The sequence below is a fragment of the Syngnathus floridae genome, chromosome 11 (genome assembly GCF_059516105.1).
Source record: "Syngnathus floridae isolate MCC-2025c chromosome 11, RoL_Sflo_1.0, whole genome shotgun sequence".
Taxonomy (NCBI): Eukaryota; Metazoa; Chordata; class Actinopteri; order Syngnathiformes; family Syngnathidae; genus Syngnathus; species Syngnathus floridae.
In genome coordinates, this window is record NC_142423.1 from 6,806,462 (window position 1) to 6,833,474 (window position 27,013).

General features: G+C 42.0%; 5 protein-coding genes across 9 annotated transcripts; 4 read left to right on the plus strand and 1 right to left on the minus strand.

Annotated features, from left to right (window-relative positions):
* The first annotated feature begins 456 nt into the window (after nucleotides 1-456).
* crbn (cereblon) lies at nucleotides 457-7,003 on the plus strand. Its single transcript, XM_088390110.1, has 11 exons — nucleotides 457-597; nucleotides 790-908; nucleotides 977-1,179; nucleotides 1,782-1,931; nucleotides 2,817-2,979; nucleotides 3,212-3,274; nucleotides 3,353-3,437; nucleotides 3,565-3,680; nucleotides 4,598-4,662; nucleotides 5,581-5,712; nucleotides 6,024-7,003. Exons 1-11 carry the CDS (start codon nucleotides 528-530, stop codon nucleotides 6,205-6,207), a joined length of 1,350 nt encoding a protein of 449 aa, XP_088246236.1. The 5' UTR covers nucleotides 457-527; the 3' UTR covers nucleotides 6,208-7,003.
* Nucleotides 7,004-8,426: 1,423 nt separating this feature from the next.
* Nucleotides 8,427-11,266, minus strand: LOC148390677 (oxytocin receptor-like). The gene is made up of 2 exons (XM_088390111.1): nucleotides 10,323-11,266; nucleotides 8,427-9,684 (listed from the first exon to the last, which is right to left on the minus strand). The coding sequence occupies exons 1-2, from the start codon at nucleotides 11,149-11,151 to the stop codon at nucleotides 9,479-9,481; spliced, it is 1,035 nt and encodes a 344-aa protein (XP_088246237.1). The 5' UTR covers nucleotides 11,152-11,266; the 3' UTR covers nucleotides 8,427-9,478.
* Nucleotides 11,267-11,850: 584 nt separating this feature from the next.
* vhl (von Hippel-Lindau tumor suppressor) lies at nucleotides 11,851-13,850 on the plus strand. Its single transcript, XM_088389720.1, has 3 exons — nucleotides 11,851-12,285; nucleotides 12,470-12,592; nucleotides 12,785-13,850. Exons 1-3 carry the CDS (start codon nucleotides 12,099-12,101, stop codon nucleotides 12,976-12,978), a joined length of 504 nt encoding a protein of 167 aa, XP_088245846.1. The 5' UTR covers nucleotides 11,851-12,098; the 3' UTR covers nucleotides 12,979-13,850.
* A 3,042-nt stretch (nucleotides 13,851-16,892) lies between these two features.
* On the plus strand, nucleotides 16,893-20,430 carry tatdn2 (TatD DNase domain containing 2). Of its 5 annotated transcripts, none has more exons than XM_088390331.1 (7): nucleotides 16,895-17,016; nucleotides 17,456-17,720; nucleotides 17,799-18,083; nucleotides 18,597-19,487; nucleotides 19,564-19,691; nucleotides 19,837-20,006; nucleotides 20,072-20,430. In XM_088390331.1, the coding sequence occupies exons 2-7, from the start codon at nucleotides 17,535-17,537 to the stop codon at nucleotides 20,239-20,241; spliced, it is 1,830 nt and encodes a 609-aa protein (XP_088246457.1). In that variant the 5' UTR covers nucleotides 16,895-17,016; nucleotides 17,456-17,534; the 3' UTR covers nucleotides 20,242-20,430. The 5 variants fall into 5 exon arrangements, with proteins under 5 accessions (XP_088246459.1, XP_088246457.1, XP_088246458.1 ...); XM_088390332.1 differs by having other exon boundaries at nucleotides 16,928-17,016; nucleotides 17,546-17,720; XM_088390333.1 differs by lacking the exon at nucleotides 17,456-17,720 and having other exon boundaries at nucleotides 16,893-17,016.
* An 897-nt stretch (nucleotides 20,431-21,327) lies between these two features.
* On the plus strand, nucleotides 21,328-25,229 carry ccdc174 (coiled-coil domain containing 174). Its single transcript, XM_088390334.1, has 11 exons — nucleotides 21,328-21,486; nucleotides 21,655-21,762; nucleotides 21,840-21,940; nucleotides 22,004-22,062; nucleotides 22,138-22,291; nucleotides 22,356-22,451; nucleotides 22,521-22,654; nucleotides 22,736-22,830; nucleotides 22,942-23,080; nucleotides 23,167-23,307; nucleotides 23,634-25,229. Exons 1-11 carry the CDS (start codon nucleotides 21,445-21,447, stop codon nucleotides 24,308-24,310), a joined length of 1,746 nt encoding a protein of 581 aa, XP_088246460.1. The 5' UTR covers nucleotides 21,328-21,444; the 3' UTR covers nucleotides 24,311-25,229.
* Nucleotides 25,230-27,013: the final 1,784 nt, after the last annotated feature.

Sequence of the window (27,013 nt, forward strand, 5' to 3'; positions counted from 1 at the left end):
AGCAATGTCATCTCCCTTCACAAAATTGAAGCCTAAACATAATGAAAACATCAGTTATGCTACAACACTTGCATTGAGGTATGAAATGATCTGCTTTAATCTAGGTAATGCATAATTGCTGCTGTGTTGTGGAAGTAAGCAGTTAATCCAGTTTACACGTTACCAAATGCAGGGTGGAAAGCAAGGCCATTAAATTGAAAAATAAACATGTGACTCAGGTTATCAGGGAAATGTCACATTTGAGTGTTATTGTGCCTTCTCAAACTAATGTGGCATTTTCTTTTTTTAAATCCAAGTACACCAGTGCTAGTGTTTTTTTCCCCTACAATTAGCACAGCACTAAGACGCAAATATGTTTATCTTCTCACCAGATGTTGGCCTATCACATTTTAGGTAAACTACATCTTGCATTTTTTGTGGCAAACGTTCAGACATGCCGTACTGTCCCATCTCGGAGGGAGGCGCTGACGAGCCAGCGTCACACACCATCAAACCGTTGAAGAAGAGTTGTCATTGTAAACAAGGCTATGGCAGACGACAGAGGTGGAGGTGAAGACATTAACGACAACATGGGCAACCAGCTACAGCTATTTCCAGGTAAGCGGTCAACTCGCCGGCTGAAAGGGATTCCCTGCTCGTCGTCTCCCGGGAAGACATTGTTTCTAACTCACGGTCTGGCTCGTTTTAAGGGGATAACAGGCCACGTTCGGTCACAACACACCTTCTTCAGCTGCTTTTATCTCAGCTTTCAATTTCTCTTTTCTGCCATTTGTATATCTTGCTGTGTAGGTGACGGGGAGGAAGAAGACGAGGAGGAAGATGGCATGGACGCTGAAGACCGAGACAATGAGGAGGCAACGAAGCCCAGCATTATCACCTTCGACCCGAGTCTACCTACTTCACACGCTGTGAGTGACTAAACAGCTTTGTGTCTCACGTTCACTCGATAGATGTCAACACTATTTTGTGTTTACAGTATCTGGGCTCGGACATGGAGGAGTTTCACGGTCGCACCGTCCACGACGATGACAGCTGTCAGACCATTCCCGTGCTTCCACACACTGCTGTGATGCTGGTGCCTGGACAAACTCTGCCTCTGCAGCTCTTTAGGCCGCAGGAGGTCAGCATGATGAGGAGTGTCATACAGAAGGATCGAACGTTTGCTGTGCTAGCACACAGGTACATGGTAACAAAAGTGCAACATGCAAACGTGCACATAACACACCTAAATCTGGTGCATGTTTCAGCGTGTCTGTGCACCATTTATGCATTTAAATGATTGCTTTGATTTGCTTTATGATTATAAAAGTTTGTTTTTTACAAGTGCAACACTAAAACTAGCACTTTTGGTAGTGCAATAATAATAATAATAAAAAAAATCAGAACAATGCATTCATCATCACACTGCTAATCTTGACTGGATTTAATCAACCATTATCATAAAGGGGAAAAAAATCATTAATAAAAAGTGTATAGTTGCCACTCCAGAACAATATTAACACAGCAGGTGTGCTTTACTTAATAAATTGGGGGGGGGGGGGGAATAACCCTGCCTGCCTGCAAGCTTAATAAACTTATGAAAAGAAAAACTTGAACAATCAATTATCTTACTAGAGTATGCATTTACAATGAGACACACAGTCTAAAAAAATGGCCACTTGCCTACTTGAATAAGTGAGCAAAAGGGCAGTTACAATAACAACTCATCACACTAATTACGATAAGAGTTAAGTATACCCCAGGAGACAGCCTCTTTGAGTTTCTATTTTGTATTGCTGTAGTGACGCAGGCGAGCCAGAGGCAGAGTTCGGAACTACTGCAGAAATCTACGCATACCGGGTGGAGCAGGAGTACGGCATCGAGACGGTCAAAGTGAAAGCTGTGGGAAGACAGAGATTCAAAGTCCATGAGCTAAGAACCCAAGCAGACGGGTACGTTACAATAGTTTCACATATTCGGAATAAACTACTCCTGGAGTTCAACCACAAAATTTTCATCAAACACAAAGATTATCATGCTTTCATGGAGGACAACAAAAACCTGAGAATATTTACTGTATTTATATATTTAAATTTTTTTTAGCATACAAAATGAGGAACATAGGCACATAAATAGAATGAGCAGACTCACTTTTTATAAAAAAAATAATTGTGATTGGGGACGATGTAAATCTCAAGCTGCAATACTACAGCTGACCGCTAGAGGGCAAGCACATGCTTATACGTACTTGTTTTTGCAGTCATTTTTCACCTAGAGCTGCTCAATTGAATACACACAATATATTTTGTATTACGTAACAAAACAGTCTGTTACAATGCTTCAAAATATTCCACAAATGTCATTACCGCTTTTTGTCATTTTTAATATTTGAAATGAGTTTACAGTCATATTTCATTACCCTCCTTGCTTCCGGATGCACTGTTTTCCACAGTGGCGTCAATGAAAATAATGACATGTCTTAGTTCTGTCCTGAATACAAACGTTTTAGGAAGTCAGTGAAGCTCACTGCTCAGAAAGACACATTTCCGCTCTTTGTTGGTGGCGTCTCGCAAATGACCCTGTAGCAAGTTAGGACTCTTTGTCATACTGCAAGTGGCTCCAGTGTGACGGCAAAGCTGTTATTCCAGTAGAAATGGCTTAAATGGAATTAGCTGATATACACTCTCGTTGAGGTTATATTTTCATAATGCCCCATGAGCTTTTCTTTCATAATGATCTCTTGAAACCTTCCTTTGCATAGTGTGTACATTCAAAAGTGGCACCATTTTGTTAAACTACAATTTAATGCCTATTGTTTCCCCCCCCCCCCCCCCCAGGATTCGACAGGCTAAAGTCCAGATCCTTCCAGACCGAATCCTTCCCGATCCTCTCTCTGCTGTTCAGCTAATGCCCCTCTCCAAGCTTGTTGTTCATCCTTCCTCCAAGCCCCCAACTCAGAGCTGCAAGCAGGCTGAATGCTGGTGGAATAACTACCAACAGGTAACATTCAGCCTCAACATGTTTTAATTTCAGTCAGTGGTTATGTGAAGAGCTCTTGGTCTTAAATTTAAAAAAAAAATTGCCCTGTATTCTGGAATAAACAGTTTGAGCTGAAAGGTTCCACTGCAGTGCCATCATCTATTTGACACAGCATCCAGTCATGGTGCATGTACAGTACGCCTTGCTTTGCTCTGCTATTTTTAACTTAATGGCCGTCTGTTGTTTATCTCAGAGGAAGTTTCACTGTGCCAGTCTGACCGCCTGGCCAGCCTGGGTCTACGCCCTGTACGACTCTGTAAGAGACTAAAAGCAATTTCTCAAGATCAACAATCTGAATGTGATTGTAAACCACGCGGTCTCCTCCCTCCCGCAGGAGTCGCTCATGAACCGAATGAAGAAGCAACTCCATGAGTGGGACGAGAATCTGGAGGATGACTCTCTCCCCACAAACGCCATAGGTCAGCCGCAGTTGATTGCGCAACCATGGCTGACATGTACACGTATGAACACAATCGGTCTCTTAATTTGTTTTCTCTTTCCTTCCTCCCCCCCGCCCCACTTCCCCTCCTGTCTGGTTACCACCAGACTTTTCTTACAGAGTGGCAGCCTGTCTGCCCATAGACGACTCGCTCAGGCTTCAGCTGTTGAAGATTGGCAGTGCCATTCAGAGGCTTCGCTGTGAGCTGGACATAATGGATCGGGTAAAGAGAAATAATCAGAAAAATAGAAACTCACCACCACATCGTCACTCATGTATGTCTGTGTGATTTTTTTTTTTTTTTCTTTTCTTTAATTTAGGTGTTGTGAGTTGAAGTTTCCCCCTGAGTGTAATAAATTAGAATTAAATTGATTAACATTTCTGACAGTTAATATTTAATTAAATGGATATCCCTAATGCATTGTAATATCAGTAGCATTTGTTGACTTTGCAGACCAAGACCCAAGCATCAGATTTTTTTTAGTTCTATTAAAAAAATAATAGAGGTGAAAGCACCTAGTTTCTGAATATTTCGGGTAGACGTGCAATGTGATGTTTCCAGTTTTGTTGGGCATAAAACAAACTGTCCTGAAAATGTGCTCCATTCAGTCTTTTGCGTCACTAATTTCATATTAAGCAACATGCTTTTTTTTAATGGTACCACTAAGAACAACTGCTTTCCTGTAAATTCTGTTTTGGGGTTTCTCCTTGTGGTGATTCATACTTCCATTGGTGGAATAGAAACAACATCATTAAGATTTTTTGAGCAGTTGTCGCAAAAGCTCATTGATTGCACAAATGTAAAAAAAAAAGATTAGCACTATCCCACTGAAGCTTGAACATTTGAGCATCCTCAATGTGTCAGGCTGTCAGTCCCCACCGCTTTAGTTCCCGTTTGATTGAAGGTAATATGCAGCCTTAATGGGAACATATTATCCTCATTTTCACCTCCATGCTGGCTATTCTTAGACTCTGTTAGAGGTGATGCACACAAGACCTGAAAAGCCTCTGCCTAGCACCGATGTTTGATAGTTATTTTCCTTATCGAGCCCATTTGGAATGTTTTTTTTGGGATGACAAAAGTTCCTGTGATAGATTTTCTTGACCTATAAACCGTCTTTTTTTCTGTTTCCTCCTCAGTGCACATCTCTGTGCTGCAAGGGGTGCCAAGACACAGAAATCACCACCAAAAATGAGATTTTCAGGTGAGGCAACATGCTTGACCGGTTATCGAGGTCTCTCAATTGCGTTTTTTTTTTTTTTTTTAACAACCAAAACGTAACATTTATTCAATCACATTTTCCAAGAATTTATTGATCACCTGAAATTACAAGTTGAGCTAATAACGTCAGTGAAGCAAACCTCCCACTGGGAGTCATTTTTATTCATTCATTATATCAAATTGTAGCACTTAACGTGGGAGCGCTTTCCAGTTTTGAATGTAGCATCACTTCCTCATTAGATAGAAAATATAGATGAAGACGAATTAGCCACTTGGTTTAAGTATAAAATTTAACAAATTTAAAGCTTAACTCACATAACTAAGACGCACCAATGTTGTCAGATTAACATTATGTATCGAGCCATAGTGTACTACTATTATGTTTATTTAGCTAATAATTATCCTGGTCTGGTCATTCTCGTTTGCGATGACAACCTGGCTACACAAAAACATGATGTTGTATGAATAGTAGCGACACAATTTTTCATTATTTAATCAAAACCTCGCTGTCGTTATTGTGACTGCACTTTGCCGGCAAGGTAATTGCTCCTAAATATGCTAATGGTAAGTGGGATTCAGTCTCAAGAGCAATCCTTTGTCACTTCTGGGCAGCCAGACTATATGGCCGCAATCAGCCAAATTACAGCGACTTTAGAAGTGATTAGTGTCACGGGAAGCTGAAGTTACATCATAGCACGGCCCGACTTTATATAACGGCGACATGACATGACATTTCATTTGTGTCACACCTTTGAAACTGTCCAGACGCACACTGGAGCCCAACCTAATGAACTTGAGTCTATTCAGAGTAAATGATTGCTTGGTTGAGGTTGGATAGATGATTTGTAGGCATCTGGAGCTCTCTTTTAAATTGTATTTGTTCTTTCATGTCTTTCTCCAGCTTGTCTCTGTACGGCCCCATGGCTGCCTATGTCAATCCCCACGGGTACGTCCACGAGACTCTGACTGTCTACAAGGCTAACAACCTTAACCTGGTCGGCAGGCCGTCCACGCTCCATAGCTGGTTTCCAGGGTAACTCGCTCTTTATACCTCCCGCATCCAGCTGTTACTAGTTCACACAATAACTTGTGGATGACTCAGAGCTAGCTATTCCCTATGGCATCATTTCCAAGTAGCCGCACGCTGTCAGTCGATGGAAAGACACATCCAGCCCGCTGCAAGAATCAATTCATATTCACAGCATGTACTGTAATGCTAAGTATATACTTGCTTGGATTTATAAATAGTTTCTTTTGGAAGCCAAGCAATCTTTGCGCTAGGTATTCCGCAACATCAAATGCCGTCTGATTGGATTCTGAATCGGGTCCAACTGTTCCGCTCAGGTACGCTTGGACAATCGCTCAATGCCGAAGCTGCGGCTCTCACATGGGCTGGAAGTTCACCTCTACCAAGAATGACTTGTCTCCGCCTCGTTTCTGGGGTCTGACCCGCTCGGCCCTGCTCCCCCGTATCCCCTCCGACGAGGGCGAGGACGGGCGTGACGGCTCTCGCCTCTTCTGCCTGTGACGTTTCACCTCCCGCCGTGATTGTCGTGTCAAAACTCCTGCCTGGTTGTGTTGCCTCCAAGTAATCACTGCATCACATGCTGTCACCCTTGGCAGTCAACCCATCATATTAGCAGAAAGGTCATCCAACTTTCACTTGAGCAGCATATGCTATCGGAGGAAGGCGGCTTGTTCTTTAAGCTTCTTTATATGTAGACACATAAGAGACGCGCATCCCCGTTGGTGGTGGTTTGAGCATGCCGCTCCGCCGCCAGAGCGTTTGTCCGGCTGACAGAAAAGCAGAAAATGCAAATGTCATGCTTTTGCCCTCCAGCTCTTGTCCTCCACGGGGTTTTGGAGCTTGAGCGAACAGCCTATCAGGATTCCTGAAGAAGGTGCACTTTTTGTATTATTGATGCCTGTCGTCAATATCTCATTAAGTTTGCTCGAGCTTATTGTTGATGTTTTGGAAACTCTGAAGTCAAGCGGTTGTATTTTTGTAAGCAGACAAGCTGGATGATGATGATGATGGACTACAAGGCGAGTGTGCTTTGTGCTCTAATGGCAGTAATGACCCCTTTTTTAAAGGTCACAGCTAATTTGAACTAAGTGGGAGAAGAGCATTTAGCCATCATTTAGAATCTTCCGGCTTTTGAATCATTTCCTGAACATGATGGAAAAAATGTACAGTATGTTCACGAATGAAAAAATGTGATACGACGGCGTTCTCTTGAGCTTATAAAGCTGCTCTCAAAATGTGCTGTAAAATGCTGAGTTATGTTCATCAATGATCTTAATTAAAATTGCACACAATGCAATATGCAGCCATTACTTAGAATGTCAATATTGTGTTGGCAAACAGACTTTCTTTGGAGGGTTTTTATTTATTTATTTATTTTAAAAAGCGTCCTCATTGTGATGGTCAAAGCTTATAACAAAAAATAATAATAACCGTATCAAATTAATTTCCAAACAGTGAGGGATAATTGAGCCCCCTTTTTAAAAACTTGCTGTTTATGCACACTTGTCCTGCAAGAATTAACAATTAAAATGACATAAAATGTCTCTCTCAACGAAGCACCAATCTGAAACTACTTAACATGGCAGAGAGTGATATCAGACGGTACTGGTAAATGAAGCGTCCGTGTTTTACACATTTTGAGTAACTAGCTTCCAAAATAAAACACCTAATGAACGACCTGCAGATATGCGAACATCTCCTCAATCCCTAAAATGGAAAGAACTTGAATCATTTGCTCCCTCCCTCGGTCCCCATCTGCTGTCTGTGTGGCTCTTTTGCTGCAGCATATAGTTTATTTGAATTCCAGCAGTTTAATTTAGAGTCGAACATGCCGTTCCACGATCCATTTTGAAGCTATTTTTCCCCCATAGGAAATTATCAAACTGTCGTAGACATAAAATCTTTATTAGCACTGTAATATGGAGTTGTAAATTTACCCTGTGAGAATATGCCAAGTTTTATGAATGAAAAAAAACAAGTTTTCTAACAATGCGAATTAAGTCTTTGAGTATTATTTCAGATAGTCTCTGTGCATTTTCTGGCACTCTTTGCATTCTTTTTCCCTTAACACACTGCTCTTTTGTTGATATATGTGGAGAATTAGTCCTTAGATCCTCGCTGAACTGAGCTCCCAGCCTTCATAACCTCGATAACGTTCGGCTTTAGACCTTCCACTCCGCTCATTTGTTTTGGTTGTTTGAAAGACGGGAGGATTAAGTGTTGTGGCTTGCAGTTGTCAGTCTGTACATTGCCCAGAGAGCAGAGTAACATTTACGTCTCTGTGTGGGAGCATTTGTAGCCAAGTGAGGTTTAGACGGAGCGGCGGACATACAGTACATACATATTTCTCTCGGCTTAACATCAATGCAGAGCTGTCTTGTTTGGTTTTCGTGCTTGTTTCCCTCCAGTTATAGCCTCATGCTCTATGAAGCAGCTTGGTGAGGTGTGTTTACTGCAGTACAAGTGATCTTATTATTTTTTTAATGCTACCATGAGTTGACATTTCTCATCAAATTAAGTATAAATTGGCATATACTGTCGAAGTAGAAATAAAACAAAGTGTTTTTAAATTAAGTTATACTGCTAATAGATCATGTTAATGGCCAAATTCAAACTTGAAATTATTTTTTGCTGACTCGTTTTTAACCCTAACCTGGCATTTCAACAGGGGTGTGTAGACTTTTTAAATGATTATACAAAAACGGACTCTAACATTATAAGGTTTATGAGAAATTTATTTGTACATCTTAGTTTCATACATTAATCATTGTTCTGTATTAAATGTAAAATAAATCATGCTTAAATTTATCCTCGCCCACCTGTCACAAGATGCAACTTGTGATAAAGTCCAACAATGAAATAGTTTAAAATGCAGCTTTTAAATTAATAGTGCTCAGGCTTGATGGTGTGTGTCTTGGAATAAATTTATAGGACAGTGGTGCCTTGAGATATGAGTGACCTAACTTTCGAGTGTTTCAAAATACAAGTAGTTAGGTAGATTTTTTTGGGGCTGAGCTGTGGGCAAAAAAAGATACGACACTGTGGGATGACAGTGAACACAACACACTTCAGTCAGTAAGTAATTTGGCAGATAGCAAATTTGAACTGATTACAGTTAACTCCATAACAGGCTCCAGGTTTAGAATCTAATTAGATTTTTGGGGGATTGTTTATCCCTCCATTTTGTTTCCGTTTATATTGGTTGTAAATCTCATCTTGACCGCTAGACAGCAGCACACTTATTTCGTGTGAGACTAAATCTGAAAAAAAAAAGAAACAAAAAGGAAATATGCCTTTAGCACAGCCTAGTTTTGGTTAATAAAAAATGATGCACCATGATGATCCAGAATATGGTTCCAATTTCTGATCATTTTACAACGAAAAGATGATTTTGGAACTGAACTCGTGTCTCAGGATACCACGGTATTGGTTCTTCACTGTGCAGGTGTCTGCTGAATGTTCTCCTCGAGTGACACCATAGAAAAGGAATGGAACATAATGGTTATTGGAGACTGTTTTTCTTTCTGGCACCTCACTCGGACACAATGTCCTTGTTCTTGTGTTTGCCCTACGTCCTGCATCTGGAACACACTTCCCCATGCAGGCCACCCACTTGTGCTTGGCTGAGCGATGCCATATTTAACATATCATTTGTCAATTGATATCTTTACAGTCCAGAGAGACACCGGAGGTTTAGGATCTTCACAGCATGCAGCAGGCGTTGACACTCCTTGCTTCTTTTCACCAGTGTTCCTCCCCTGACACGCTTTCTTCACTTGTTGTTGAGAGTTTTAAAACTGGTGTAGAAGGTGCTGACCAATGTTGCCTCGTCGTGCATGGAGTCCTTGGTGATGGAGCGCCTTTGACACACCGGCATCAGGAGCCTTCGAGGCAGCGGACCACTGAAGAAGAGGTAGATGAGGGGGTTGGCGCAGCTGTTGAGACTGGCCAGCAACATCAGGATGGTGAACGTGGCAGCTGCAGTGAGAATAGGTCAGAATATTAGGGACGCCTGTGCAATTTAGGAGAATTGGAGCTGGATCAAAAAATGTAACTCTACAAAGATTGTGGATAATTGTAGTTATATTTGCTGTGGTGTTCACACATATACATACTCATATGCCTTCGGATATGAGTAAATAAAACATGTTTTGTCTTGGATGCACAAATAGAAGAACCAAGCACTATGGTGGAAGTGTCAGAAAGAATTAGTAGCTCTTAGTAATAAAATGTAAAGGGAAAAAAAGAGCCTTACGGATGAAATGGCTCTATAGTCGCTGACCCCAAAGTAATTTGATCCTCCTCAATTGCCGTACTCTAATTGTGCCTGAGTTGTGCGGGGCCCTTCATCCATATAATTTCATGTTTTTGTGATAAACATTTCAGAATTTCAGAAGACAAAATTAGATACTCAGATAAAGTTGCAAATCTAATTAAGAAAAAAATGTCTATTGCCTTTTTCACTATATAAATAAAGATGATGGCTGCAGTTCAGAGATTCATGGCTCAAAGTGCGTGTGCGGAGGGTGGGGGCACGGCCCACTAAAATGCACATTTGGTATATTTGTCTACATTTCCCCCACCGTTTTGTTTTATTTTGATGGAGCGGCACTTACATTCCTTTGGTGCATTGGTGTCCCACGCAGACCACAGCTGAACTGTGAAGAAGGGGGACCAGCACACCACATATACCAGCACAATAACAACGGTCATCTTGAGGGTCTTTACCCTGGCTTTAGGCATGCCGGCCGCGCCGCTGGCTCGGGGGGGCAACGGGCCAGACAGGCCGCACCGAGCCTTCCGGCGCAGATTCTGTTGGATGGCCCTGCAGATGCGCACTTGGCAGAAGATAAGCGTGATGACGGGCACCACGAAGATGACCGCGGTGGTCCACGTAATGTAGGTCTTGAGCCCCCACGGCTGGACGAAGTTGGCCCAGCAGTCGTACACACCCGGTGCCACCTCCACCCGGGAGAAGATGAACACCTGAGGCAGGCTGCCCACCAGCGACACCCCCCACGCCGCGCACACGGCAGCGCTCATGCGCCGGTGCGTCCGCTGAAACTTGACCATGGGGTTGCACACCGCTTGGTACCGGTCCACCGTCATAGCCACGATCATATAAGTAGACGAGAACATGCCCAGAACCTGCAAATACTTCACCAGGCGGCAAACCAGGTCCGGCCCGATGAACCTGTCCGTGATGTCCCACATGAGCTGCGGGCACACCTGGAAGAACGTCACCACCAGGTCGGCCAGCGCCAGGTGGAAGACGAAGACGCGCATCCGGCTCATGTGCTTGCGCTGTCGCCACAGGACCAGCAGCAGGACGCCGTTCAGGACGGCGGCGCTGGAGAAAATGATGGCCAGCAGAGTGATCTCTACCCTGGCCAGAGTCTCGTCTCTCGGATCCGCCAGCTCGCTGTCGTTGATTGCTGGTGTCATCCTCGCCTGATGTTCAGGTGTGTGACCAAATCTTCAGCTTGCATGAAAATATTCAGAAATTACACTGTTGTTGTTGTTTAAGTTGCTGCAGTAAGAATTGTGTGGCTGGCTGCCTTTGCAAGTCAGAGGTGGGAGTGAGCTCAGGCTGGAATCATCAAGTGTCCGTGTGTGTTTGTGCGCGCGCGCCTGTGTGCGCGTGTGTGCACGCGCGCTCCATTTGAAGTGACGCTGACACAAAGCGGAGGTTATTATTATCGGCAACAACACATTTTCCTGCTGTTTCCATATTTGATTTAGAGCTTATGATTTACGGTGAGTCCTGAAAAACATCTAAAGTAAATTGAAATCTCAACGTCAACTTGATATTTCAAGGTATTGCAAAGTTATAGCCAGACTGTGAAGATAAAAAGTCTACACACTCTTGTTCAAATGCATAGTCATCACCTACATCACAAATTGTTATAATTTTCAGATTCTTTTTATGTTAAATCAAGGTTATGAATTTATAAAGTGGGATAAAATTCAACCAAGAAATGGGGTCAAGTTGGATCATTAGAAGGACTAGCTTATTTTTTACTTACAAGGGAATTCCCCAAATAAAATATTAATCATTGATATTTTTTGTAAACTTTTTTTTTTTTTTAATCACCGTGCTGATGTCACGTGACGTCACCACCAAGTGGGCCAATCATATGGAAGAACAAGACCAGTGTCACACGATTTGTTACCGGATGTGAATCTTGTAAACATTCAAGTTGAGGCGGAAAAAAGTAGCCTTCTTTGTTTTCTTTTAAATGTTACAGCTCAGCGGACATACTTAAGAACAAACTTATGATTTCTGTTCCTTATAGCGTTTCGAGGCTAGTTAGTGTTTGCTAGACGCGACTGGCCGTAGTACGAAAACTAGTTAGCATTAGCGCTACGTGACGAACAGCACGTTCGCACCGATGTCTCAAGACGGAGATGCGTCCCTGCCGCCGTTTCGATCCCTGCACTCTCGCGTTCCCATGAGTCTTGTTTTCTGTAACCGCAGTCCCAGAGTGGTCCAGCCACTATGGATTGATTTCCGTGGCGAGCCACGGCCCTACAACGACTTACAGCCGAGAACGGGAAGAATAATGAACACCTACGTAGGTAAGCTAACCTTTGGCCAAAGTGATATTGTGCGGAGTGAGATGATTGTAAAATAGATCATTTTCAGACTATCCCGCAGCTCACCTGCTGAGAGTTGTGGTATAGTGGTTAGAAATCACTGTTGAAATTCAACAATATTGTTGACTTGAGTTTGTGAATGTTTACCCCTCCCTCCAACCCCCAGGCCACCCGTGGATGTTTAAAGATCTAGAAAGTGATGCTCTAATGAGGGTGAATGGCAACGAAGTCTTCCTGCCTGCTCTGGCAGATGGTGGAAGTGCTGCTTTTGTAAATATTACTTTGCCAGGTAGGTTTTTACACACGCACACACTTGCACATGCAATCCTCAAAAGAATGATTGCTGGTGGTATTGGTGGCGCAATCTTTAAAAAGTGATTCTAAGATGTCATTCCAGACAGCCCATATCACCAACTTCTAAATAAGAAATACACAAACGATGACATTTCCAAGCATGTATTTAATTCCCATGTGTACACAGTTTACAGCCTCAAGGATCGAGCCCTTCAGGTGATCCGAAGCCTGGTACGGCCAGAGGACTACAGAAGTTTGGAAATAGCACGGTGCCTGATCGAGGAGCTGGAAGACCCGCCCAGTTTGTTGAAAAGTTTACGACGCTTGAATCAACGTGTAGAGGACCATCTACTCGACAGAATGCAAGACCAGGGGGAGTGATTGAGATGACTCTCGGACTGTAGCTCAGCAACAAGGCAAGAAGCTAGAGTCAACTTTTTTCATAATTGGATTGTTTGAAAGTACAACTAAACTAATCTTCTAAGAGGAATGTGGGATGTATGAGCTATCTTCTGTGAAGGTGCATTTTTATTGGCCCGTTCAACTGCCCGTGTTGATCACATTCGTGACAAATGAGCTGCTTCCACAGTGGGATCATCAGAAAGGTGATCCTACTGGTCCTTGGAGCAGTGGTTATGGACATTGGAAAAATGACTTAAAAATGATTCATCATATTTTTTTTTCCTTATTACTTGCTGTATGCTACTGTTATCATTGGAATAAGTTCCATTTCCAACATCTTATTTGTCACACGACCCTTGTCCTCGTTTTCATCAGTGTTCCCCCGCTATGGTGTCATCAGAACACAAACATGAAAAAGCCAAAGAAAACCACAAGTAAGTCTTTTAGATATGCTCATTTGATTTTTGGGTTCAAGTTCAGGTTACTTAAGGGTTTTTTAAATTTTATGGTTCCACTTTATTGATGTCTTTAACTGCTGAGTGGTGAACATTTAAATGTATCACTTGAACAGATGCTTGCATTATATTAAATATTACTCATTTTTATATGTGTGTTGTCAAAGATTTGTTCCAAGTGACAATTTATTAATGTGTGGCAATGATAGAAATGGAATTCAGTTACACTCATGTAAAGCAAATGCAGAAGTCAATATTACTATTTTGCCGACCTATTGAATGTTGATTATAAAATGTATTTAGAATAATCATATACTGCATCCAGAATCAACCTTTTTTTACATGTTATCTCATTCCAAATTGAAATAAATATTTCATATTCCGTGGTCCAACCAGCGCCCCGACTCAGAATCTGATTTAAACATCTCAGGTATTTCCACACTATCGTTATGTTTTTTTATCGACAATTTTTGAGGAGCAAGATTCATTTAATCCATTTTGGATTACAGCTAAAAGTCTACACACCCCCTGTTCAAATGTGAGTATTTGTGATAAAAACAAAACTAAGAGGAATTATTTCAAAAGCTTTTCTACCATTACTAAGATTTGTAAGCTGTAAAAGAAGAGAAGCCGCTAACTCTATTTTATGAGTTCAGAATGAACCAATCGCATTTACAAATGTCATGTTAAATAGTAGTGGTTCTAGTAGGCTTTTGCTAACAACTTCCTTTCTTTCTTGTTGTGTTCAGTTGGCGTAAAACATACCTTTTAGAATTCTGGCCCAAAAAGGTCAATCTCAGATTCATTGTATTATAACACAATTGAATGTGTTGTGTTTGGCTCTAAATCACTCCCATGTATTTTAGGTTTATAAAGAACAACAGCAGGGGGTAAAAATCGTTACTTTTATAGGTAGTGTGAAAGGGGCTTGTGTAAACAAACAATTAACGACAGGGTGGTGCAGTGGGCAGCCTTCCACTGCTTTGGGAACAGTTGAGTAAATTGCAATGCTTAGCCATTGTCGAGCGGAAACGCAGGGGCTCGTTTATTCCACGTTCCTATATGCTGAAGCCAGCCAGTATCAAACCAATGGCCGAACAATAACACAGGCTTGAATGCAGTTATGTGATGCTGTTGGACCTCTTGTATGGGTTTCCAAAAATGTGAGGCTCATCGAAAATAAAATTCTCCACAGATGTCAAAGAAAATAGGTCATTAAAAAACATTATTTTGTGAAAGGCCGTAAGTGGCAATCTAGAAGCATTCATCAAATTAAAACACCACTGGTAAGCTGCCAGTTAGCAATTAGCAATGAGCTAGCTTGCTACATTTCTCAAAGGATTCTGCATGGGCACTCCCAGACCCCTTTGAGAGCCAAGACCAAGTGTATGCCCAGCTTGTCACTTGGAGTTACTCCAAATCACTGGCTCTTTAGACTTGAGGCGTATTTTATTCAGCAACTCCAAACGATAGCTCGTATAACATCATTGTTATTGTTTCTGGCTCGTCTGCAGAAAAGCTTCGTCAGTAAATACAATACGCACCCATATCAAGATTAATTAAATAAAGGCGTTCAACACTGCGATAACTCAATTCAAAATGGGGACTAGTTGTAATTTACAATCAACAAAAAGGGCAGGAATCCACGAGTTCCTTGGTGTTCCAATTTGTTCTTAATTTGAAAAGAAGGCGGACAAGCACCACAAAAAAATAGATGAATGGATGTGGAATCCTCACATTACTTGCATTTGCCAGGGTAGTGTTGCAAAATAGTGTTGCTGGACAACCCAGTAAAAGTTCTCTTTGAGAGCCCGAAACACTGCAGGTGCAGAAACAGCGTGATATGCAAGCTGCTGTGATTCAACGAATATCGTCATCATGACGCTTTCCCCAGCATGACATTTTTGATCCTGTCAGGAGTGCCCATCTCCAGTCTGATCATTGGAGCAAGATGAAAATGGTAATTCATATATCAATTCCATCTACCTTTTTGAAAGGCACAGGTAAAACCTATAGATGTATTTCCCAACCTTCAGAGAGCCAAGGCCCATAGTCACAAGTTTACATTAGAAAAAAGTCATGGCTCATGTTTATGCAATGAAAATTAGTCAAACACAAAGCGGATATACGTGCAGTGTTTGTGTCAGTGGGAACATTTAATATTTTATTTCCAAGCATGCCAAAATCACAACCGCATACGTAGCCATCATCTAAAGTATCTCATTAAAAGTCAGATGACAGATGGAAACAGCGTAAAAAGTTAAATGTTCAAAATACAGCAATTCAAACCATTTTGACAGTTTTTTTTTTATTTTTATCATCGCCATGGCACTTTTATGTCGTGTCTTGTGTCCTTTGCTGAAGGTCAGCGTCGTTAAACACCCACCTGCCTCAAAACATGCCAGTACAGGAATGTTCTTAACAAATGTGCCAGGAGCGGCTTCTACTGGCTGGTGGAAACAAAAAAACTCCTCATGTGAGTCTTGGTCCCACCTCCTTATGCAGCATATCACCAATAGCATAAATTCCATCCATGACAACACCTTCACACATGCTTGTTAGATGAAAGAATGACAGCTACTGTCTGTACTCGTTTATTTCGCAGCAAACCCAAAGACAATATCACAATACAGCCTTTGCTGATGATGGAGACTTGGTCGCAACAGCAGTAATCCACATCAACGTCTCGCCTATGCTAGCCATTAGGGATTGTTTTTAGAAATTATGATAGTTTCAAAACATCAACATTTCTTCCCTTATAGTAAATAAAGGATATAGCCTCGGTGTCTACAAAACAGTTCTGGGATTACACAAAATCTGAGAGGATTTTAATTTCCCAATCCTGTGCCTTGTGTTTAACGAGTTCAATAAAATATTTCACGCAGGGTAAAAGTATCTCTTTTTGCATCGTGAATTCTCACAGCCAGGCTGTGAGAGTGGACTAAATCTAATATCGCATATTATTGATGAATTATGTTAGACGTAAAACATTTGCATTGTGTTGAATTATTGGCTTTATATTAAATTATGTAAGATTTTTGCGTTTGTTTTTTAATATTTTATTTAGAGTGGGCCATTATTTTATACCAGAATTCCGTTCCAACATTGACTATTCAGTTCATGTGATAATTTAAGGAGGAAAAAATAATATATTTATTGTTAAAAGTTTTAAAAGTAATATTGGATAGATGACACGTTTGTCTGTTTAGAGGACAAAACTACCACTAACAATTATTACTGAAACAAATGTCAGTAGGAAGACAAAATCATTTTCATAATAAGCATTTTATTTAAAAATAATATAACATATAAATAAAACGCAAAAATAATAAACTAATTAATGAAAAACAAGAAGTACTGCGACAATTAACAGTACTTGTGCCATTATTATTCTACTAAAATGCTCACGCCAGTCGTTTTGACCAAATCTCGCGAGGTGAGAACAAAGCATAGCTTTGTCTCCATCTAGCGTTACAAAAACGCTATAGCCCAACGACGTTCTATCAAGAAATAAAACTTCAACGAACTTTATCGTCCTCAAAACATCTTTCCATGGTTGCTGGTAGGTGCTGACTCGCTGAAACGGTCCACTTCGGTAATTCTAATAACAAATCTACTGATGCATCTACTTTTTTTCCGCCAAACGTCATGTTTGGTCTTTAAGTGCACAGTTAGCGAGCGGTAAAATATTGCTAATGTTGAGGTAGCTTGTTCGCGAGGTTAATCATGTGTCTTTCTTGGGTTACCACACAGTAAAAAGAATTTAATATTTAAGACATTGTAATGTTTTACTTCAGTACAACATAAACCGAGTGGCTTAGTGGACTCGGCGTGCTCAATTTTGTACGAGGTCATGATTGCGCCATATTTTATGTAGGATGACTACTTATCGTTCTGAATTTTAGCCATTTGTTATCAAGTATCAGAAATAATTCAAACAAAATTCATGCATAATCACTAAAGTTGTGATCTATGTATCATGTTTCTATGGACAATAACAGAAGAAAGGTGACAAAGCTTCAAAGAGTTCAAAGAAGTTTGTCCCCAACTGAATGTTTTGGTAAAAGACATGAAACACTCATGCTGGGCAGAGAGTCACCTAAAGCAGATGAGACGAGCGACTCCCCAGGACATGCCGGCTTTGTCACACTGAGTCTCAACACCCCTAAGAAGAAAGCAGAGGCAACCCCTGATGCCATTGCCTCTCAAAGCAAAGCTGGGTTAAGGAAGTGCACCAGGAAATACTTTGAAACATTTACGCCCCAGGTGAATGTTGTATATGATGTTTCATGGAAATCCTGTGACTTAAATAACAAGACTTTTTTATGTGTGGCCATCTTGCAGAACACCTATCAGCAGGATTCTCCACAAAGTAAAGTATTTTCTCCTCCTTCAAACGTTTTCATCATGAAAAAGAAGGACAAGACAGCAGAGGAAGGCTTGAAGGCAGTTTACATGACAGCAATATCTGCAGCTATGGCCGGAAGGGGGTTGATGAGCACGCTTCCTAAAATCAGCAGCCATTTGTCTCTGCCCTCTTCAACAAGCCCTAATGCGAAGACTGAAGAACACAGCCAGGCTCGTGCTGTTGGCCAAAATGATGACGCAATACCACAAGTGGGTAAAAGGGTGAGTCTCAATCAGTTGAAACTTTTTATTGCCTTAATTTAAATGAGCACATCCCAAAAAATTGGTTAGAATGCATTTAGTGTAATTTCCGAGTTGTCTTTTACAACCCTCTGGTTAGAACGTCTGCCTCAGGTCTCTGTTTATCACCTTTGATGCTATCTCTGAAGACACGATATTTGCAGGACAACTGTTTGTCTCAATCACTTTGATGTCTATAAATAAAATGGTGGCTTTTATTGGGAAGTGTAAAAGGAGTTTGGGCAAACAAACAATTTGGTGTAGTGGGCAGCGTTCCACCACTTTGGGAGCAGATTGGTTACCCAAGGGCACCTCTGTCGCTGCAAATACACGGGCTTGTTGCTCATTTACACCATAGGCTCAGATGATGAAATCAAAACCTTTTGATGTGCTGAACTACACAGTGGAAGTTTGAATACAATGAGTGATTTTTGTCTTTCAATATACACTTTTCGAGATATGTGATATTACAATTTCGTCATTGTTGTCTTTCAGGGCGTAAAAGATTGTCTCTACTACCAAGGCGACGTATTTGCATCAGAGTCTGAACCTCAAGATCATGATGTGGAATCTTTGATCCCTCCTCTTGAGCATATTCCAGATTCCTTGTCTTACCACCGTGCGGCTCCTCGGGATGACGACTCTGACGGCTGGAATTGCCTGAGCCCGCCAAAGAATCTCAGCTTTAATGCTCCATCTCCCGTGTCATCCCCGGGTGAATGGTGTGATGACTTCAGTTGGAATGATTTTGATTCATACAAACAGCAAAAATACAGAAGCCCTTGTTCTTCTGCCCAAGTGGGTCGCAAAATTCTAATCCCCAAGACCGTTCATTTCTCAGACCCTTCTGCTCTACCTCTCCATACAGACAGTAGTCAAAGTACCTCATCAGCCACACGCCGACAGTCATACGCCGGCTCGTCCGTTCATTCCCCCCGTTACACATTTCATCATGATGTCGTATCTAAGCCGAGACTGTCCATGGGTGAAGCTCCGCCCCCTTGGTCAAGTTACCCCCACAGCTCCGGTGGCTTCATCGACACGCACTGCCATCTTGACATGCTCTACGCAAAACTGCGCTTCCGCGGCTCCTTCGGTCGTTTCCGACGTGACTACTGCAGCAGCTTTCCGACAGAGTTTCAAGGCTGCATTACGGACTTCTGCAACCCACAGCTCATGTACAAGGAAGCCCTATGGGAGGGGCTTCTGTTGGAAGACATGGTCTGGGGGGCTTTTGGGTGCCACCCACACTTTGCTTATCAGTACTCCCGTGTCCATGAACACAGCATACTCAACGCCATGAGGCATCCAAAAGCCGTGGCGTTTGGCGAGATGGGTTTGGACTACTCCCATAAAAACTCCACACGTGTCGCAGAGCAAAAAGAGGTCGGTTCAAAAGGACGTCATCACAACCGAGTGACGCGTCCATGTCCTCATGGTTGTTTGTTCTTTTGACGCGAAGGTGTTTGAGCGGCAGCTGCGACTGGCTGTCACCATGAAAAAGCCTCTGCTGGTCCACTGCAGGAATGCGGATGAAGACCTGATGGACATCTTGAAAAATTGCGTCCCCAGAGATTACAAAATTCACAGGTGTGTAGTCACATGATCTAGTGGCTTCTTGTTGGAAGATGTCACAATATTTCTAAGGATAAAAGTACAAAAAGAACAAGCTTTCAAGCACAATCCTTAACCTTCATGCTTTGATTCATTTTGGTTCATAGGCACTGTTTTACAGACAGCTACCAGGTGATCGAACCCTTCCTGGAAACGTTCCCCAACCTGTACGTGGGCTTCACAGCTGTGATCACCTATTCCAGTGCCAACGCAGCCCGAGATGCTGCCCGCAAAGTCCCTCTCGACCGCATTTTGCTGGAGACAGATGCACCGTATTTCTTGCCAAGACGGGTATGTTCACTTTCAGGCCTTTAAAAAAATGTCATGTCTTTTAAATGGTTCTTCCATTCTAATAGGTGAAGAAAAATCTCTGCCAATTTTCCCATCCCGGACTGGGCATCCACACACTGCAGGAACTGAGTCTGCTCAAGGGGGTAGACATGCCCACCGTGCTCAAAACCATCCGAAACAACACCACTCAGCTCTACGGCATCTGAGTGCCGAAGATCAAGGTGTTGAATGTTAGAGAAGTCAGCTTTGCTGAAGCTGGTTTCTTTGTGGCTCCTCATGAATAAATGTATTGAATGTTCTACATGTGCAGTGTAATTTAGTAGGTTAGATTCTGATATTGTTATGATTTTATTGGTTTAAGATATCTTATGTAGTCTGTTTTTGGTGGTGTGAAAGCTTGGCAAATAAATGAAATACAGTTCAAGTCCTGCAGTTTGTGAAACAGCTGTGCCCACAAGAAGACACAACATCACAGTACATTAAGATGTGGAAGTGGACAAGCAAAACATTTTCAAGGCTCAGCATTGATTGGAGCAAATTTCCACTCAGATGTCCGTTTTGAGTGCTTTTCAGTTTGAGCACAAAATGTTGTGAAGTGGCATTGATGGCTCTGAATTATGGCAGACAGGTCGGGGGTGCTCTCCTTTCTTTTTTTTTTTTTTATAACTACACTCCCAACGTGTGTTGTTTTGAGTGCTTTTTATTTTGAGCAGGCAAGGTTGTGAAGTGGCATTGACTCATGGCAGACAGGGATGTGCTGTTTTTCCTTTCTCAATCTCTTTTTCGATCCCAACATGTAGGTCAGAACACACTTTGTTCCGGAAGCTACAAATGTACACAAGACATGCAGTAACACGTCCACATCTGCTTTGATTTGTCTGACCTTCTTGCTCAAGACGGAAATAAGGTGTTTGTCCAACCATTGACGTATTCTGTTAATTTGGAAGCATCATAAGGTAGTCGATTTTCAATCATCACATATCATGCGAGTAATTTACTGTGGCGGACCCTGACTGAAACTCTATAGAGTCGAAACTCTATATAAACTCGAAGGACGGGTCCGTCACATTTGAACAGAAGTGTCGAATAGAACATGTCACAAAAAACAAAATGAAATAAAATTGTATTAGTATTTCAGTGCAGAGAAGATAAAAGGATGGTCTGCATTTCACAACTTTACATGGAATAGAAATAATTACAATTTAATAATATTAGAATAATTTATTGATTCTTAACCTTAAGAATTACATTATAAATCAGAATGTATTGTTGGGTAGCAGGATTTAAGAAAGACAAATCGCAAGTGCAGTTGATAAGTGTGGCCACAAGTCGGCGAAATTGTAACAATTACCTGTTGGCCAAACTGCAGAAGAAGGTTAGGGGTGGTTTGTGTACTATCACAGCAAATGTCTAGATTTTATTGAGAACAGGTTTTATAATGGACAAAAAGAAGAGACCGTTTGACGTGACTGCTTCTTCGGTAAGTTGTATTTTCTCATCCTCCGACATCATGCGACGGTACATGTCACGCGTAATCAGGCTAACCTTAGCCACCATGCTAGTTTGCTAGCATTAAGTTACATTCATTTACGTAGGTTCAAATATCATCCAAAGTAGATTCTTAAACACGTACTATGGTTTCTTACAGCTAGTAGATCTTAAAGCCGAGCTATACAGAAAGCAGGAGCAATTCAAACAGCAGAGACTTGGCCAAGAAAGTGGCGAGATTGGTCACAAACCAAAACCCAAAGTTAAGGTACGTCAATGTTATATTTAATATGGCCATGTTAAAAGGAGCCATCTACTCAAGCTGCTGCTCTATCCGCTGTGTAGAAACCAAATGTATTTGTCAAGCAAAACGCTGGAGTTTCGGCAAGAGCTGAAAAAGATGCAGAAGAGTTGGCAGAGGAGCAGAGAACTCTGGATAATGCAAAGTAAGATGAATATATCGAAAGTCCTAAAACAGCATTATAATTAATACCTTTTTTGTTTATCAGGAGCAAGCTAGAGCAAAAAGCCAAACTCTACGAACAGATGACCAAAGGAAATTTCCCAGGTTAGATATGGATGTCACGTCACCTACTGTATGTGTAATTAAAAAGGTGCTTAATGGAATTAACCTTAATTCCAGATGAAGAAACAGAGGGGTTGTACCTGGTGGATTTTGCGCAGAAGATTATTGACACAAGAAGAGAAACACAAACACAGAGGATCGCTGACAGTGAGGAGGAGGAAAGAGCCAGATTGTCCCCTGTTCCTCCTCCGGAGAACCCAGATGAAGAATGGTAATATTTTCTTTCACATTTGACAGAGAGCGAAAATAAACTATCCTACTTTGTTTCAATCTAGGGTGGACTTTGTGGACACTTTGGGACGATCGCGAAGGTGCATGAAGAAAGACTTGCCAGATTTTCTGAAAATGGACCATGACATCAAAGGAAATGGGTAATCAAATAGAGTTTACATTTTATTCGGCAATGGATGGTCAACTGAACATGTTTGTTTCATGTACAGTCCAAAAGTCTCTGCTGACTTGCTGTCAGAGGACATGCGCAGAGAGCTGCAGAGGCAAGAGTGGGAGCGAGAAGAAGAGGAAGCCATGAAGAAGCCTGTTGGGCCTGTCCACTATGAGACCATCAGGGCTCAAGGTTAGCTTTTGGGTTTGGTTTGGGGCTGTACTGGAAACGGAAATTTTGCCTTAACTTTGGTGTCTTGGTGTCACCTTGCAGAGGCTCGGGAGCTCGGCGTGGGATACTTTGCCTTCTCGCACGATGAGGAACATCGCAGAAAGCAGAGGGAGACACTGGACATGCTCAGGGACCAAGTGAGCTGCTCATTTTAATCACTCCGCCTGAAAAATGCCAGAGTGTAAATAGATAGTGAATCCATTAGTATAATATGCTCCCCTGAAGATCATGATCATCCCCTTTTTCAGACAACTGATCAGCGGAGTAAGAGAGAGCGACTGAAAGAGAAAAAGAAGGCCATCCTGCAAGCCCGGCTGGCCAAAATAAAGCAGAGGAAGCTGAAGGCCAAGGGTGGTGTTGAAGAGCAGCTAGAGGAGGAGAATGAAGGTCAAAATCCACAACAATGTACAATTCACGTCTCTTGGTTTCATTTGGTTAAATATCTGCATGTGTGGTTATGGTGGCTTTTGTAGATGAGGACATGGCAGCACCCTCGCCTCCGCCTCAGGATCCACCAGAGGTCAGCAGAGTGAAGAAAGTGGAAGTGGAGATTCAGGAACGAAGGGACACCAAACCTGGTGTCCCGCATGTTCGAGAGTGGGACAGAGGCAAAGGTACGTTTGTATTGCTCTCGATTGCACTAAAGTATCACAACAAACTCAACTGAAGCTGTCAAGAAGCATTGAGTGTCTTTAGTTGAGACATTGGTGAGAAGATTGAGGGCTAAAATTCTCTTAAAGTAGAATATCACAAACAATAAAACCACAAAGGAGTCATGGAGGTCAAATGATGGTGGTTAAACAAATGTTTATTTCACTTTCTCCAGGGTAAAAAGATCCTCATGAATACACTGGGTTTTTAAAACTGTCTTTACATATTAACACTAATAATTCAACTCGTGTGGCTTTCTGATTTTTTTATTTTTTTTTTGATATTCAAGAATCCATGTTCAGTGAGTGGAAAAGCCGGCGTCAGTCAGAGAGAGATTCCGAGTTTGCGCCTCCCTCCACATACTTTGCTGAGCAATGGCGCCCGAGACCGGCAAAGACACCAATTCCAGAGAAGAAAACTCCCCAAATGTCCTTCCTGGGGACACAAATCCCAGGTGGGACCACTGAGAATCCACGCCCTCCCCCTGCGGCGGCCCCCTCACAGACTGCCCCTCCACAAAACCCCCCAGTGCAGCCACAGCCTCCGCCACCATGCCAGCCTCCCCCCGCGGCGGCCCCCTCACAGACTGCCCCTCCACAAAAACCCCCAGTGCAGCCACCGCCGCCATGCCGGCCTCCAGGACCCCCCGTCAACCTCCAGTACCCACTTCCTCCTTTCTACCCCCCATTTGCTCCTCCACCCTTTATCTGCCCACCTTACCGATTTCCTAACTTCCCCACACACTACCAAAACCAATACCCACCCCCGATGCCGAGCCAATTCCCGCCCCAGGTGCAACCTCAGCCCACTGTGCCCAACCAGCCCCACCTGCCACCCAAACCCACAGAGCCCGGCCAGCCTGAAGCACCCCCCCAACCAGTAGAGCCTGACCAACCTCAGCAGCCACCTCAAGGCCCCTCACAAAGTTTGGACGACATGCTGTCCTTCTACAGGAGTATCACTTGATACTTGCATATAGAAAAAAGGAGTCCGGGGGGGAGCAACAGTATGTCCCGCATAGATGTTTAGCGCACTTTACCCCCATGGACCATATAGGGACTTTGTAAACTTCTCCAGTTTAAATATTTAATAAATGGGTTGATTTGACATAATTGTGACTTAGTTTATTTCAGATAATACAATTACAGAAAGACTAGAAATACGATTTATTTTGTGTTCCGCTTTAAAAGGCATCCATGCACAGTTCAATGAGATCCAATGAAAGAGCTGTGTCTTGACCTACAAACGGCATCATTGTTGAATACCCTCGCAAATTATGATCACAGTTAATATAGTAAACTATAACACCATTACTTCAATCAGAATGCATTTTTATCTTTATAAAAGTAGGATTTTTGTTAGGATGAATTAATGACTGGTGCCAGTATTCTGGACGAGAGCAGTAAGTCTGTGACTGTTAAACCAACAACCACTAGATGTTGCTGCTATCAAAAAGTTGTTTACTGTATTGCAGTACATCATTTAAAAAAAAAAAAAAAAAAAGAACATTTTTAGTACAATATGATGTTCCTTTGAGAATTTCTCATTTCACCCCTCAAAATGTTGACCTGACCTTCATATTTATTCTATGAAGTTATGATGTAAGATATAGTACATGATGGTCAATCTCCTGCACTTGTTGTTGTGGGTTTTTTTTTTAATTTTGTGTGAGTGATGAATTAACCACAAACAGACAAATCTACATGCAAACAGCAAAATGACAGGGTGAATAATGACATTTTTGGCTAATATAGTAATACGTTCATTAGTAGTTTTTCCCCCCACATTTTCACTCATCCCCCAAGGGGAAAATTTAATGAATCTTTATCAGCGTTTTCTCAAGACTCTTTGGGCTTTGAAGAAATAAAAATGGTGGTTTTGCTGACCCCCTGAGATATCCTTAATGAACTGATACAAAGGTGACAGTCTACCATACGCTCTGCTGACTGGCCACTTTAGTGCAGCGAATGACTTTTATGTGGGGGGTGGGTGTTGTAGCGCCACCACTCTGAAGAATGATGTCAGCGCGTGAATGTGTCACTTTCATCCAAGCAAGACTTCCTACTGCTTTCAAAATGGCGGGGGTGGAAAAAAGCCTCTCGAGACACAAGGACCACTAACGTTTTTGTCCCGTGATCATTTTTCCAGTGTGAATTGAATCATGTTTTAGCAGCTCAATTTGGATTGGCAAATTGGAACTGATTTAATTTATGTTAATTCTAACCACAAATTTGGGAGTATTGACCTTAAAGTCTCTTGAAGGCTATGCATATGACTTTATTCAGGCCTCACAAACGAACATGATGTGAAACTATTGGCTTTCTCTAAAAGACCATCTCTTAATATATCCCGGGGCGCTTTTGTAAATGTGTTTGTTGCCTCAATATGCTTGATTTAAACCAGTTGAGTCTTAATGACCTATTATCCCTAATGGCACTTTCCGTATACCCTCCACTTGTTTTTATGTTCATGGCTTGCAATTCAAAGAGGGAATCCTAAATTGTTCCAAAAAGCTAATAATGTATTTTGGTCTTCAATTGGCTGCCTTGTCAAATTGTGTTTGTTCTTCTGCTTGACACACTTGTCCGTGTTGCTCAGGTAACTTTCTCGAAGGTTAACAATTTACAGCTTTGATTTCCACTTTCACTCCGTGAAGTTCACTTTCTGATCGGACCATTAAAGTGCAGCATCGTGAAAGTGCCCTCAGGCTTAATTAAAAATCCCTCACCGTTTAGGGCCTTGTTTGATCTTGAACCATGACCAAAGTGTCCCTGAAACCAGAAAAACAACAGGTAATGTGTGATGAGCCATGTATGTTATTGTCCCGTCGTGACATTTAACCTTTCCAATGACATCTTTTATGACTGCGGTACATTACAATATAGCAGTTTATGACCATTTACAGATCAAACCTCACGGGTCATTGAACTCAAGTGTGGTCAAACATCACAAGAGCTCAAGTGGAAGGAAGGAGGACTCCTCAAAGCTTTCCATTTAGTTGATTTTTGTTTAAATCATTTGCACTCAATACTTTCAAATTCTAAATTGTACCTCCAAGTAAAAATTCCTGTACGCATATTCTGGATCTTGTCTTTACTGCCGCTCCTGATGGCCTCCTCTACCATCTCCGCTCCACAGTGAGCTGTAAGCAGCCAGTGTGTTTGCAATGAGAGCTTGTGATGCTGCATAACAGTGCTCCTGCTGCTTTCTGTCACAGGCCGGTGGAGAACCTATGTGGCCAGTGCCCACAATAGCAGATGGACGAAAATGCGCTTTTCCTAGATCCAAAACTAAACAAAAATGGCGCATATATGAACCCAGAAGCCTTTCTGTAATTACAGGTGCCTTTAGAATTTCATGCAGAAAGTCATACGAATAATGCTGCTCGGTTTTCCCCACAGCTTTGGATTTTGAGCAAAATATCTCAAAACAGACAAAAAAAAAAAAGACAAAACCAAAATATCCTTTATAAAATGTTGATAAAAGAGTTGATAAAAAGGAAAATTGTTAAAAGCCTGGCATCTGGGTAGGGTCCTAGCATATTACAAAGGGAGCCAGTGCCCCCATACCCCCCCCTAGCTCCGCCAGTGTTCTCTTCCAATACATTAGCTGGCCACTGTTAAGACTGCATGGACGCAGCCTAACGACCTCATCAATTGCGCTCGTGCG